Source organism: Gekko japonicus, unplaced genomic scaffold, assembly GCF_001447785.1.
Source record: "Gekko japonicus isolate JY-2015 unplaced genomic scaffold, Gekko_japonicus_V1.1 scaffold1093, whole genome shotgun sequence".
Lineage (NCBI taxonomy): Eukaryota > Metazoa > Chordata > Lepidosauria > Squamata > Gekkonidae > Gekko > Gekko japonicus.
The window spans coordinates 522,472-538,388 of record NW_015160243.1 but is presented as its reverse complement, the minus strand read 5'-3'; the positions used below and the strand labels follow the sequence as shown (position 1 = coordinate 538,388).

At 46.5% G+C, this 15,917-nt stretch overlaps 1 protein-coding gene across 1 annotated transcript in view; it reads left to right on the top strand.

Moving 5' to 3' along the window:
* DGKB (diacylglycerol kinase beta) overlaps nt 1-15,917 on the top strand; it is a 398,712-nt gene that overhangs the window by 43,395 nt on the left and 339,400 nt on the right. Inside the window, exons 12-13 of the mRNA XM_015413478.1 lie at nt 13,987-14,085; nt 14,633-14,647. Of these exons, the coding sequence (XP_015268964.1) occupies nt 13,987-14,085; nt 14,633-14,647 (114 nt within the window). The remainder of the gene's footprint in view (nt 1-13,986; nt 14,086-14,632; nt 14,648-15,917) is intronic.

The window sequence follows — 15,917 nt, the reverse complement described above, 5'->3', positions numbered from 1 at the left end:
GTGTACTTTGTACCTATGTAGTTTTTGGGATTTCAAATCAGGATTTCAGCTCGCCATTTCTGTACAGGAGAGAGATGCATGTTCTCAATTATTTATTTACTGTATATGGTAGGCCCAGTGCACTTGTAATGCTTCTAGAACTCTGCACCATTTTAAAGAGATTAGCAGTGGGCTGTGGGGGGGTCACATGCTGCCTCCCACTTCTGCTCTCCTGCCTAAATTCTTTTGCTTGACTACCAAATTCAAGAGAATCCCTTCAGGAAACTTTTTTTTCAGGCCAAAATTATTAAATACATCCTTGTGGATTCCAGAACACTGAAGAATGAGTGGCAGCAACTGTAAATGGTAGTCTACAACTTACCCTATACAGCATACTCTTCGACTGCATTGAAGGAGAAAATGCCCCTCTCAACCAGAACAGTCTTGGAAAAAAATATGAGACTATCACATCTCAGATGAACAAACTGTACTCTATCGGAGCTGAACATATGCTGCCTCCTCCTGTGGTGCTTTATTATACTGTTATATTACCTGTTTAGTAGTTTGAGTCCTCTAAGCTGCAAGGATTTTTTTCAAAATTTCAAATAAGTTCTGAATTTTACCGTACTCTTGTTTCCATTTTCTTTGTATGTCCATAATAAGTATGTTAATATAATATATAAATGTGCTAACTCTGTACATGCAATTGTATGAACAATAAAATATTTGAATTATATGAACAATAAACATGGCTTAAACAAATTCTGGTGGGGGTGGTTGAATATGTATTTGTGTAATTCCAGTGTACTGAACCGGACAGATTTTTTTAAGCGCCACATAATTGATTTTTTTTTAAAGCTCACAAACTGTTCATCTTAATGCATTCTCTTTTCCCCCTTTATGATCTCAGTGACAGAAAAGATCTTGCCACTGTGGGACATGCCCTGGTAACCTCTATATTAGATTACTGCAATGTGCTGTGTTTAGGGCTGTCCTTGAAGATGATCCAGATTTGCTGTTTATGACTCTGGGTTGCAAAAACAATAAAGACTAGACAGACAGACAGACAGAGAAGACAGTCCAGAAGCTAAAGTCACTCCAGTCTTGTTCTATCTACACTGCCAGTTTGCTTCTGGGCTCAGGCCAGCCCTATATGGCCTGGCACCAAGAAACCTACCCTTTCACTCATTCTTGGAGGCTCTTGCCATCTGAGGCAAGATGGGTGGTGACCTGAGAAAGGGCTTTCTTGGTAGTGGCACCAAACTTTGGAACTCCCTTGTGACAGGTTGTTTCTATCAACTGAGGGGACCCACAGACCCTCCTATGATTTTGAGGGAACCAGCTTTATTTTAAATGATTAACTTTCCCCTCAATTACCAGCTGTTCTAAAGTAGCAAGGCTGTGAGTTCTCTGCTGTGACAAAAATTTTGTGGTGCACCAGTAGAATATGGAAGTCACTGAGGCAGGAATTGTATATTAATTGCAAAGGAGATTTGTGTATTTACAGGATTGGTTTCCATGAACGTATCAGCAGCACAGGTCTCCAGATAGACAAAAGAAAAACCTGGCTGAGGCACATCAATTTAGAGAGTAGTTTCAATTTTCTTTAATACTTCCAAGCATAAACAGGCTTTTACCAATTAGCCACTAGGCTGGATCCTAACACACACACACACGATTCTACCCACACCAGCCTGGCCTCTCCCAAGAGTCAGACTAAATGGCACAAAGTCTGCTCATTGCCGGAGACAGACCTAACAATTGGGTACGCTGTTCTCTGTCAGAAGTAGAGCCAAACCACTCTGCCACACTACCAAGCAGAGCTACCCTTCCCTCTGCCTGCTCTTTCCCAGAGCCAGACCGGAGCTCTCCCTGCTCTCTCCCTGCGGCAGAACTGAACTCCTTCCTGCTGTTGTTCCCTCCAGCATTCCACCTCCATCTCAACCGTGATTGGATGCTGGAGTAGCACTCCCATAGGCTCAAGTGAGTGGCCGTTTTCCCTTTCAGGGGTGGGACTGCCTTCTGTCCGTCACATCCCACCTCAAGGAGATTCATCTGTCTCCCTCTGTTGGAGTATTTTGCCAGAATGTACAGACTTTTTTGCTTTGTGTTCTCTGGCATACCCCCAGTAACAGTTTTTTGGCCCAACTTCTAGTTTTGTGTATGTGGACCTCCTGATGGCACCTGGTATTTTTGGCCACTGTGTGACAGAGTGTTGGACTCGATGGGCCATTGGCCTCATCCAACATTGGCTTTTCTTATGTTCTTATGTTACACATTGAATTTTATATTTTAACTGTATTTTAATCATTTTGATGTTTTTATGTTCACTGCCTTTGGACCCTGATTGTGTGGAAAGGTGGCCAAAAAGTTTTAAATAAATAAATAAAATAAATATAGGACCCACTTGGCTTTGTTATGAAGTTCTGTGATTCTCAGAGTACTCAGGATCACACTCAGGTCTGGCTCAGGGAAAGATAAGAGCAGGCAGAGTGAAAGGTAACTCTGCAGAGAAGTGTGGCTTCCTCTTCCCATTATAAATTGAGATTGCAAAGTTTATATAACCACAGTTTATGACATCTGTTTCTTGCTGACGGTTTTTCGGGATGGGGGTGGTTCTAATTTGGGACTTCATAAATACAAACTAGGAAGTCTTCTGTCTATATAGGGGAAGCAAGGAGGGATTATGTGAGCTCAAGGACTTCCAGGATTTATTTGGATGATAGCAATAGAGTATTAAAATTTTGGAGCGAGATGCCTCAGTTAGTGGAAAGGAGCCATAAGATCCAAACACGGTATCAAAAATTACTCCTTCTTTTAAAATCTGACTTGCGTTATCCAAAGAGTATTTCAGCCTAATTAGAAAAATCAAGCTATTTTGTTCATTGATAGGATTACATGCCACTGAGTAGCAAAACTGTTAATTATTACTAGATATATGAAGGTTCTTCTGTTGGATCTAGCATGACTTGTTGTGCATTAATTAGAGTACAAGTGGCTTCACTAAGGCATTGAATTAGTTTGACATGTGTTTTGGATTATTGGGTGACCAAAATACCCACCCCCCAATAAAACTTTAGTACTTGGAGGAAATAAAATTTTGCTGCACTTTTTATTTTCTGTTGCTAAGAGACTGCTAGAAAAAAGGTATTTTTGCAGTAATAATTAATATGACAGGGCTGCTATTAGATGCCAATCATTTTTTAAATATTCAGCTATAGTATAGTAATATAGTAGCTAAAAGATTCTTTGCTAGAGATATCTCTAAAGACCATGTGTATGACAGATTAAATTGATATATCATATGTTTGGTGCCGCTCACACTAGCGTAGTTAAATCATCTAAACAAAAACAAATCATGCACTCACCTGGAGAACAGGGATTTATTGCAGCAGCTATTAGACGAGATATTTTACTGTGCCCAATGAAAGATATCACCTTGGAACTAGTTGCTTGTATGCTGTCTATTAAGTCAAGCAAATTGCTGTATGAATTAGAAACATCTAGTTTGTAATGTTTAATATGTTAGGATTCTTTCCGTTAATTACAACATGCATATCCAGTAGTTAAATATTGATATGATACTTTGCTAATATATGGGAAATAAACATTTCACCTGAATTATTTACCTTGTGTCCAATAGTCAACAAATATTATTTCCAAGAAAAAAATTATTCTAGGTAAGTGCCACAAGTGTGATGTTTTCTTTCATTAGAAATATCACAAGCTCATTTTGTGCAGAATAAAATTATATAAGGCCAGTTAACATGTAATGACTATTCATGGTTTGATTTTTGTAAGTGAGTTTTGGGCCCGTGTTCTCTTTTACCCCCTTTCCCTTCTGTCCTTATGTAGTCTGATTCCCTCTCTGACTTCCTTTTTTTTCAGGAAAGTCATTGTTTGCCATTTCATCTCTCCCCCTCCCCCTCTCTCATTGTCATGTATTGAGCCTGAGCTATCCCTGAAGGTGGATCTTGAACTGGATGAGCTTGCTCCCCAAGAACAATAGCTGACCAGGATCCTGGAATTGGCCAATAGATTAGTGTAATGTCATAGCCTATACTGGGGAGTGGGTATGTTTGGGGTGTGGTGTTTGCATGCTATCTAAGCAGGGCTCAAACCTTACTGGGTGTTCTTGTTGTGTTCCTGAAATCACTAAATAAATGAGAGTTGATCACTGCAATGCATCCAGAACCCAGTATTTAACACTGGCGACAAGGATGGGATCCTGTTGAGCCAGCTCAGTGCCCAGCAGCACTGAGCACTGCACCGCACACCGAGCTCCGGTGGCATCGCTCCCGGAACCATGGCTGCTGCTCCAGGACACTTTGACGCATTCGATGTCATCACGGAAGACTGGGAGTCTTTCATCTCCCAGGTTGAGTTTTTCCTTGAGCCTTCCGAGATTGAGGAGGAGGAAAAGAAGTGGGCCAGCTTCTTCTGAGTCTGTGGACACTCGACCTTCGAGATCACTCACTGATTGCTCAAGAACACCGAGTATAAGACAACTTCTCACCAAAGCCATCTGTCATCACTGCCCGCCACGCGTTCCACACTAGGAACCAAGCCGCAAATAAATCAATCACGGCCTACGTTACAGCGCTCCAATGGATCGCAAGACACTGCAACTTTCACAACCTTGAGGACGCGCTCGGAGACCAACTGGTATGTGGCCTGTGGGACGAGTGGATTCAAAGAAAGCTCCTCGCTAAGGGAGACACCAAATTCAAGGAGGCCATGGAATTAGCTCTCACCACGGAAGCCGCCGACCAGTTCACAGCAGAGGTCCAGCAAACGAAAAGCCCACCATCATCGAGCAGACATACCGCCATGGCCTACCACGTGGACACATCCGAGGAGGATGAGGTCCTGCAAGTACAGTGTCCTACCCACTGTGGCGCTCGCCCATCCGCTCTACCGCATGCCGTTGACAGCAGCCTACCGACACCATGCACCAGTTGTGGGGAGCCCCACGAGTGGAGAGCCTGCCATTTCCAGGATGCCATGTGCAGGAGCTGCAGAAAGGTTGGCCACATCGCCCGAGCATGCCGTTCCAAGGGAAACTGACCGACAGCAAACCCAGCATCCACACACTCTGTGAAACTGCACACCACCTCCATCCAGCAGCAGCAGGTACTGAACTTGCCCTGGGACACCCCTGACAAAATTAAAGTGACTGTCCTTATCAGGGGAAACCCCTGTAAGAGGTCCTCCATCTCTATAATTTCAGAGGACACCTTTAAGAGACTCTGTCCAAGGGGTGGCCCTCACCTTAGGCCTGTTGGCTTCACCTTGCAGTACTTTCAACATGGTGGGCAAGTTCCGAGTATGGTACCGGAATTTTGATGGACTTTTGGACTTGCTGCTGGTGGTGGGGCAGTTGCATGAGTCTCCTAGGACTAGCCTGGTTCACGCCCGTGTGGTTCCGAGTGACTGGGGTGCACCATGTGGCCACAAAACACTTTCAGTATGTGTGCCATGAGTTCCCGGCCATTTTTGATGGGATGCTTAGTCGCCACACTGGACCCCTCCCCCCCGTCTCTCTCCAGCTCAACCCAGAAGTGTGGCTTATATGGCTGAAGGCTAGGCATGTCCCATTCTCATTGAAGCCTAAAATAAACGAGGAGCTGGATTGGTTAGTGGGCCAAGGGATTTTGGAGCCTGTTCTGCATTCCCTCTGGGAAACCCTGATTGTTACACCTGTTAAGCCCAACAGAGACGTCCACATCTGCGCGGACTACAAATGCACAATAAATAAGGTGCTGCAGGACCACTCCTACCCAGTGCCGGTAGTCAGCCACATCTTGGCCTCTCTAGTGGGTGCCAAGGTCTTCGGAAAGTTGGCCTACCAGCAGCTACTGGTGGATGATGCAACCGCGGAGGCCCAAACTATAGTGATGCACAGGGGCGCGTTCTAAGAATGGTGACTGCAGTTTGGGGTCAGCATAGCTTTGGGAATTTTCCAGAACTGAATGAACTCTTTCCTTAAAGGAATTCCTGGAGTCCAAGCCTTCTTTGACAATGTTTTGATTGCCACTCCTGTGATCCCGACCCTGCTCCCATGCACCAGATCCTGTTCATGGAGGAACTTCCTGACTGCCCTCTGCAGGTAATCAATGTGTCCTGCCACACCACAAAGGACCATGTCCTCTCCTGCATTTTGGACTGGGTGGGGAGGGGCTGGCCCACCAGCCAGGTGGGCCCGGAATTTGCAGCTTTCTCCTCCTGCCGGGATGAATTATCTCCAAATCACATTCCTTCCTCGGATTAGTAATGCTGTATGAACTGGAACAAAAAGCTGTATAGGGGGTTAAACGCAACCAGCTTTTCCATTGGTGAAAAGGGAAGAAAGGGGTCTTCTTATAACCACAAATAAACCCCTATGGAGCAGCCTTGTGTTGCCCATCATTGGAGAAGCACTCACAGTCCTTCAGCATCATCACCCCTTCCATGCAATCAACATTGTAACCTTACGTACATACATAAGTGTGGTCAAGTTGCAGCTGATTTATGACAATGCTAGCAAGTGGCTCAAGGCAAGTGAGAAGCACAGATGGTTTGCCATTGTTTTACTCTACAGAGTTTTCCTTGCTGGTATCCCATCCAAGTACCAACCCTGCTTATTTTGCCCCCCCCCCAGTTGGAATAACGAGACGGACAACAGTTTGGATCAAACAAGGGCCACTTTATTATCTACATAACAGTTTATTAACCAAAAAATGGCAAGGGAGCATTTTCTAAGTAGCGGAACAGACAAGGCCGGTGTCAGGACGACCAACCTCCTTGTCTAATATGTGGGCGAGCCACCAACCCCAATCTTGAGCCATTAATCTGGCTTGCGACCAGCAGCCCAGCCACTGGTAGCCTCCCAGGAGCGCCTACCCCTGAAACCATACATCTTGCAGAGAGAAGCTTACCCAAGAGGTTCTCAGAGGGAATCATCATTCACCGCCCTGCGCCTTAATAACCCGCAGGCCGTTCCTGAAGACCTCCCAGTTCCCAAAACAAGGAACAGCTTAAGGTGCTCACCATTTTCCGCTTCCTTATCTCTGCATTATTCTGCCACTCACACAGTCAAGCCTCTGCTTTGGCTGACGCAGCCACCTAACAACCTAAGGCGGCCCTGATCTCTTGCCGAATGTCCTCCAGAAAAAACTTGTTGCCCTCGCTTGACAAGTGAATACCATCCTCCCTGTAGAGGTCAGTCTTTCCGACCGCTATTCCAGGGTGTGGTAAATAGTGACCCAGACCCCCCCTCCATTACTATCTGGATCTGTTGACCTTGCGACAAGCCAGGTCGATGCATCTGGGACCCCCCAAGTTGCACCGTACATGCCGTGGTAAAACTGCGTACCAAATTACTTGCACCCTGGGCCATCTTGCCCGTATCAGTTTCAGGTCTTCCGTGGCCTGGATAACCAGGGCCTTGCCTTTCATCAGGCCAAGATCATTGCCACCCAGGTGCACCAGTAAAATATCAGGAGGCGGCCCACGCCGTTCCTCAAACAATAGGGGGAGTAACCTGGGCCAATGCATCCCCCTCCTTTCCCACCATTCAACCAATGTCGCTCACTCAGCCCCAACTGAGAACCAAACACGTCCTCTTGGCCTGATGAGCAGCTCAAAAAATCATACTGTGGCCGCAGATCATGACTTTCCTCCGTTCCTGTCGGCCCACAGCACCTGAAAAAGAACTGATTTAGAACGTGTTCCACTCAAAACTTGCATTGACGGACATACCCCATAAAACTAAGGGATCTCCATCGTCCAATGCCTTTTATGTCTTCCCCCGAATACCCCATGGCAGCAGCCGTGGAAGCAGCTTCAATTCTAAATGAATGGGTCCCAAAACGGAACCCGCCTAGACCCAATTGATTAAGCACTCGCCGCGTCAGTGACCAAAATTGAAATTTTGTGAGAGGGGACGCATCCCTGTACTGAAATAATGTACTGTCCCTTGACCCTCTGAGACTCAGGTAATGGCGTAATGCCACCACCGGGCATAACTCAGCTTCGGAACAACGGCCCAATTCTATTACTGAACCCTTACCCCCTTGATCAGTCTTTGACCGTCGCATAGTAATGGCCAAACTAGCTTCTCAGACCTTGATGTCCGTAAATCTTATAGCCCTGTTTGAAGTGTCATTCCATGAAGCAGGGACGAGCTCACTAATACGCAGAGCTCCGAAAAATGCTATTAACAATGTGGCATGAAATAATGCAGCCTCGTATTCATCAGCACAAAGGCCAGGCGACAATGCCCGCAGCCCCCTCAACACCGATGGAGTCAATGGCTCCCTGTCATCCTGTGGTTGTCCTGCTTCGTGGGACCACTCATCCAACATCTTTTTAACTCTGAAATCGGTCGTCCTGTCCTCATGCCCAGCCGCTTTAGCCGTGTAGGCAAGAAAAGACAGCCTGCCCCTTATAGAGCGAACTGACAAGCCCTTCCGCTTCAAATAGATGCAAAACTGCATGAGCTGGGGAACTGGAATGGGCCAAACATGCTGTAATCCCGCCTCTTGCCTAAAGGTGACAAATTGTTGGCCTGTCATCATGTATGCTTTTCACGTTGAAGAAGCGAGGGCCAAACCTATTGTCCATTCAGCTTCAAGCCTCCAATCTGCCAAAAACTGGGAGGAATCCTTACCGGGCACTCGTCTGCTTCCGGGGCCAGCTGACGGAATCTCCCCATCTGTTTTCGAACGAGAGTGTCAGCGACTCTGTTACTCATACCAGGAACATGCCTAGCACGAAACAATATATTATTCCTCAAACATAGCAATGTAAATGCCCTAACTAATGCTATGACCCGTGCTGATTTGGATGATAATTTATTGCGTGTACCGTGGCCTGATTGTCACACCAGAAGTGGACCGTATTGTCAGCAAAATCCACTGTCCAAATCCCCACTGCTGCTACAATCGGGAAAAATTCCAAAAAGTTTAGGTCCTTGACCCAGCCCGTGTGGAACCAATCCTGCGGCCAGTCCTCATCACACCAATGCCCTCTGAAGTATACCCCGAAACCTGAGGAGCCTGTTGCATCTGATGTGACCTACATCTCGGCCTCTAACTGCAAATCTTCTCTCCAAAATGATACCCCATTAAATGAGCGTAAAAACTCCCTTCAAAGCAAGATATCCTGTCGCATCCCATTACTTATTTATTTTATTTATTTATATTTGAATTTATATCCCGCCCTACCCCGAAGGCTCAGGGCGGCTAACAAGGGCACCATGTGCCGGGTTAAAACAGTAAACACATAGTTTAAAACAATAAATTACAATAAAATACAATAACAAATCTACAAACAGATTTAGACAAGATGGGTAGATCTTAACTTCCAAACTACTTCCTAAGATCTTATCATCTAAGCCGTGCCCAAGCGCCTCGCTCCCCCCTTGGGGGGGGCAGGCAATCATGATGTTAATACGCCAGAGCATAGGGACAAAGGTGGAATAGTGGAGGAGGCGGCTCCTACTCGAAGGCCTGGCGGAAGAGCTCCATCTTGCAGGCCCTGAGGAACTGAGAGAGGTCCCGCAGGGCCCGGATCTCTTCCGGGAGCTCCTTCCACCAGGGAGGAGCCGCCACCGAAAACAATAAACTCTTTCCTAAGCAGTTGCCCGGGTGAACTTGATCTCATCAGATCTTGGAAGCCAGGTAGGGTCAGCCTTGGTTAGCATCTGGATGGGGGACCTCCAGGGAATACCAGGGTCATGACATGGAGGCTGGCAATGCCAAGCCACCTCTGAACATCTCTTGCCTTGAAAACCCCACAGGGTAAGTCAGCTGCGACTTGATGGGACTTTTCACCACGAAAGGGCTTCTTAGGTAGGCTAAACATTAGTCACCCTGGTCCTGTGATACGGGAGGCGCAGGCCCCGCATAGCATCGCAGAGCCGCCTAACAAACGCATGACCAAGGGCCACCACTTTGCATGCAAAGTTGAGATGGCCCACCAACCGCTGCAGCTCGTAAAGTGATATTTTCTTAAGTCCTAGAAATTTCTCAACCATGACCAGAAGGCATTGTAACTTGTCCAACGGGAGCCTAGAGCATTGTTGAACTGTGTCTATCTCAATACCTAAATACATCAAAATGGGTGTCGGGCCTTCGGTCTTTTCCTCTGCCAGGGGAACTCCCAGCTCTGCCGCCATTTCTATGAAACTGGACAGTAAAAATTCACACTGCTGAGTTCTCCTACGTCCCACGAACAAAAAATTGTTCAAATAGTGAGCCGTAGAGCTTGTGTACCACGTGACCGCTGTCCGAGTGTTCAGCAGCCATTGATTTAAATGTGGACACCACCTGCAGCCACAGATGGGGATGAATCACGTCCCAGCGTAAGGCTGGATTCATTGCAGCCCTCGTGCGAAAACCCTCATCATACTCCATCCATGCCTGCCCTACAAAACCCGTAAAGGCTTTATAAACAATATCCAAGTATTGCAAAAGTGCGGATGCCCTCCAAGGCTGGTAGCGCACAATCACACCTGCATATATAAGGAAACCCGGAAGCCAATTGGCCCAGGTCCTGTCGACCCTCCATCTCTTAATGCGCTCTTTTCCCCTATCATCTAGGTCCTCCCTCTCTTTCTTATCCATTTCCCAAAATAATAGAGTGAACACATCTACATAGCTACCCTTAAGAATCTTTTCCCTAGTAGCCATAGAAAGATGATCTCCCAGAGGCAAGGCTATATCACCCTCAGGTAAAGCTTTGGCAGGGACTTGCTCATAAGAATAGCCACTCGGATTAGGTGGGTACCACCCCCCTTGCCCCGCATATTGTGAAGTTCCACCAGCCACTGCGGGCGGCACAAAGTGCCAGGCAACAGGTGATGGAGAAGCCCCGGTCCCCGATGGGGCAACCTTGCCTGAAGAAGATGCCCCTGATGTGCCCTGACCACTTGGACCCCATGGCCATGATGTGTCCCCCTGTGTGCCATCGCTAGCCTTACCCTCCTGCTCAGCAGGACACTTGGGACCCTCGTACACCTCCAACTGTTGACTCCCTTCTCCTTCCAGCACAGACCGACACATGTCCGCTGCCCCTGAAGTGGACGAGTGACCATCCTCGAGGAGCGCCAAACGCGCCAAGATCTGCGTTTGAAAAGAAGAAATTATCAGGCTTTTTAGGCTTCTTGGGTTGAGATGGGGCGGGAGTCTCCTGCTGTCGCTTAGCCTTCCGTTTCTCAAGGGCTTCTAACCTGGCTAAAATAGCTGCGTTAATCGGGTCAACCTCCTCATCCTCAAAAATCGATGGTGCAGGTCTGGTTGGGGATTTCCTAGGTACCGGCTGTTTGCCTGTAGCCTTGCCTTGACCTTTTTTAGGAGCCATCCCTCTAGTTGCAGTAAATATACTGGAACCCGAAAGAATTATCTACTAGCAAGTTCTTGATTTCGAACCTTTAGGTTGGCAGGAGCTGAGGCCAGAGGCTAGAGCCCACTCTGCCCTGCAGCACTCGGGTCTCGACTGTGGAACCACAGACTTTCTACAGGCTGCTTTTCGGCGCCTTAACTACTTGAGCCCCACAGCCTCAAAGCACGATGCTACAGGCCCCAAGCCCCAAGCCCGGCCAAGCAGAGGCACTGCCAATGAGACAATAAAGGACCAACCGGCGCAATAAAGCAAGGGCCAAGCAGCGGCAGTACCAGGGAGACAACAAAGGAACAAGCAGCAATAAAGCAATAAAGTACCAGTGAGCCTCGGCTCCACTGAACAAAGGGGTCCCCGGATGTCCTCCTTTCCCTCAGCCTCACCAAATGGCATGCGCTGTAAAAGCTACCTTTATGCGAAATGCAACCCGGAAAAAGGGGGGGCTTCCTCACGGAACTGGCTATAAGCAGTCAACTGGCGATCCCCGCGGTGAGAGGGTATCCCCCAGGATCAGATGGGGGAGGGTGTTCTTTTCTGAAAAACCCGGGCCAAGAGTAATCTAAGGCGAGGAGAAATGGATCTCCCGAGGAAGTGCTGTTGTAGTAGGAAAAGCACAAAAACTACCACCCCCTGCTCCTGGTGGCACCGGGAGCTCCCTGCCGCCTCACCCCCGGACCCGACCTGAAGAAAGGACCCTGGCCCACCAACCAGCAGACCCGAATCAATCAGCCCCCTCCCGCCACTGCGCCACACAAGTACTCCCTGTTTCTCGATGCTGGGGCCGCGTGAGCCTACGATGTCTCCTCGAGCCGCAGCCATTGAGCCTGACTCTCCCCCACCTCACTGGCGCCTGGAAGGATGCCCTGCGCGATCGCCTCATAGTAGCTGCTGCTGCTGCACCCCAAGGGCTTCCAAGCAACGGCAGCACCTCGCTCCCTCGACTGCTCCACATGAGCAAAAGGCAGCAACTGCCCTGGGCGGGAACGGAGTCAAGCCTAACTAGGCTGGCTCCTCCCTGCCCATGTCCCAGCGCGCTGTGCTGCGACGTTGTCGTCGCCCCGCCTTCCCCTGCGGTGGCAAATCAGCCCCCGGCCACCATTGCCTTCGGCGGCGGCCGAGAGCTCCCTTCCAAGCGCTGATGAGATGAGACTATACCATGCTGCCTTCTTTCCCTTTTGGAACCCTACATTTTAGTAAAGTGACTTTTGCCTCTGTCCATTTGATGCCCTTTTCTATGAAAACATATCAAAAATTATGCCTGTGAATTCTGGTTTTGAATCTTATATTTTAATCTAAATATTGGTCACCAGAAATGCTTATTTTTTAAAAAAAGCAATAATGATTGTGTTTCAACACATTTCACCTTTATGGGCTCCTTTAAATCTTTTAATTCTGATATATTAGCCAAATTGCCTTATTTTATTAATACATGTATGGAATTATGAGTAATAAATGGCAATAGGCATTAAATATAGGGCCATAATCTGTGTCTACTGGAGTCAGAATTCCCAGGACCCAGGGATAGACGCAGAGGCTGTATTGTTAGAGGAATGATTTCTTTACTAAGAGTTCTTCAAGCATACAAACAGAAAATCAAGCATTCACACACACAATACAGGACTAAGAATACAGAGTAGAAAATACAGACACATTTGCATGAGGAGGAAGTATAGTTGGTTGGGTGATACTTTACCTGTCCAACAAGATGCTTGGATCATGCAGTGAAAAATAATAAGGGAAAAGGGATCGAGAGTTGAGCAGCAACACATGTGGACTGATTCCAAAGTGGCCGAGAATGGAACCAACGAGGTAGGGTGGGGTTAGGAGAGGAAGAAGCAAGAGACAAGAGAGAGAGCTCAGGGAGGGCTCTTCTTAAATAGCCAAATTTGTGACCTTAGGCAAAGTGGCTATGTGGTCACTGGTTCCCAGGAAGTTTGGAACTAACACAATACTAGCACAGGGCAATACAAAAGAAATGACAATTACGCAGTTTAGACATAATGGTTGGCAAGGAGGAATGAAGTAAGACAATGGCAAGGAGGAATGAAGTAAGACAAAGGAAAGGGTGCAGGTATGCAATCACAATGCTGGTCTGGTGCTTCACATTAACAATTGGGTGATAGGCAGAGGCGTTATCTGGATGGGTGGCAGGAAGCCTTAATCCCTGTTATTGTCTATCTGGCCTACAGTCTTTGAGAATGACTTGGGGGTGGGGTAAGGTGCTTCATGGGGGAGAGGAGATTCCTTCATGGCTGCTTGCAGGAATATCTGTCCTCTATCAAGGCATGTCTTCCCTCTCTGACTTGCTACTGCTTCTGTGTTCATGGAGTCCAGGGCTGATGGGCTGCATCACAGTCCTTGCACTGGTGCAGGGTTGCAGGGGCGAAAATCCTCTGTAGTTTCTGGGTCCTATCTGACTTGGCATGCTTCTTAGGCACAAGGTTTCCCTTTGCCACAAAGTCCAACATCAGGCACTTCACATCGAACACAGTTCTGTCCATTGCCCTGGCACACACTTCTTCACAGTCCAGTAAAGCAGTGATTATTAAAAGAGTCTTTAATAGTGCTATCTGAAATGGCTGCATGGCAACATATAGTTATTGATATTTCTTTCTTTCTTTGTAGATGCATAACAAATGTGCTTCACACCTAAAACCCGAATGTGACTGTGGTGCTCTGAAGGATCATATTCTGCCACCCACAACAATCTGCCCTGTAGTATTGGTAAGTGCATCCTGTTCACTATTCCAAAGAAGTCCTAAAGACTAAAAAAAACCCCTATCGATATCTGAACACAACTGCTACAGGCTTCAGTTATACTGACAGCGTAGTGTAACAGAAATCACTCACTCACAACTGGCAGATACACAATTTTCTTAGAATATTACATTTTACTTCGTATGATTCTGAATGTTCTCTAGGATACATTATGTAACTGAAAGAGACTCAGATTTTATCACTCAGTCACACTGAACTTACCAGAAATTGTATGCACAGAATACTTCTATATCCTACATCTTTTATGGATCTAGCTTCCCAGAATACTCAAGTTATTCTTATGAGTGCTTTTTGCTTGGGATGCACATTATATATCTGCAATGCTGAGGTCTCTGATCTCAGCCGGAGGTTACCTAGAATGATGACATTGGCCTTGCAGCAAGCAATGCATCAACGTTATGTGTTTTATGCTGCAGTACTCAGCAGTAAATTTCCTTGTCCACAAAAAACAATTACTCAATGAAAATAGCAATATAGATGCATGCTTTCTGAGCAGTCACTACCAAGAGTTGCCACTGTGAAATGCGTTCATAGGTAACATTAGGGTTGCCAGGCTCCAGGTGGGGCCTGGAGATCTCCTGCTTTTACAACTGATCTCCAGTTGACAGAGATCAGCTCCCCTGGAGAAAATGGTTGCTTTGAAGGGTGAATTCTATGACATTGTACCATGCTGAGGCCCCTCCCCTCCCCAAACCCTTCCCTCTTCCGGATCCACCCCCAAATTCTCCAGGTATTTTCCAACCCAGACCTGGCAACCCTTGGTAACATATGAACAGATTTGTGTTTACTCTGTACCGTTTCCTAGAAATTCCTTTCCTTTCTGCAAAGATGTCAGTTGCAGAATTCGGGGGGGGGGGAATGTAAACATACTATCTACTGCTATTTGGATGAAAAACATGTGGAACCTAATTAGGGATGAGTTCTGCCTCAATCATTTGATCACTCTGTGGGTTCTGCTCTGATCATCTTCCACTGAATTTCATGAATCTTTGTGGACCAGTGCCCAAGGTCAAGGAATAACTAGAGAATAGTTCTCCTTGTCTCCTCAGTATCCTGTGGACAGTTTTCCCTCCTCACCTCCTCAATTTCTGAAGGGATCATAGGTATTGGGGATTTTTTTTAAAGCTCCCTAAGTGTACATTTCTACGACCCAGTAATTTAGCAATCATGAGAAAATTACACCTGAGGTTTCCTAAGGTTCCCCAGTTATTACCAAACATAGGCATCAGGGAAATGGTTTCTTTTTAAAGGTCTGTGGTTTACATTTTGACATTCAAGCATCACTGGAAAATCACAACAGGTCTTCATTAAGATTCTCTGTCTATTTTTGTGCTGGTCTTTCTTTGACCATAATAATTCATTCTTTCTTTAAGGTTCTCTAAGGTGAGATCAGTAGATTCTCTAATGTTCACAATAACAATGATTCTTTTTTAGCCAATCAGAATCATATGACAAAGTATAGCAGAAACCATTCAGCAATAATATTTCAGCATTATTTTATCATAGACTTAAAGTGATTAGAGCAGAAACAAAATTTAAAAAACCCACAAGACTGAATCATACCATCCAAGAGCTTGGAACAATAAGACTGTGCCAAACAAATAGCTATGGGGAGGGTGTTCCGTAATCAAGGTGCTATGACTGAAAAGGCTATTTTCTGGTGCATGCCCACTTTTCCTACAATGTATGCATACAGCACAACTTCTGAAGCCGATGAACAGGCTTGTATGGGGGTAGCCCCACATTCATTGCCATTCTGGGGTTAGGATACTCACTCA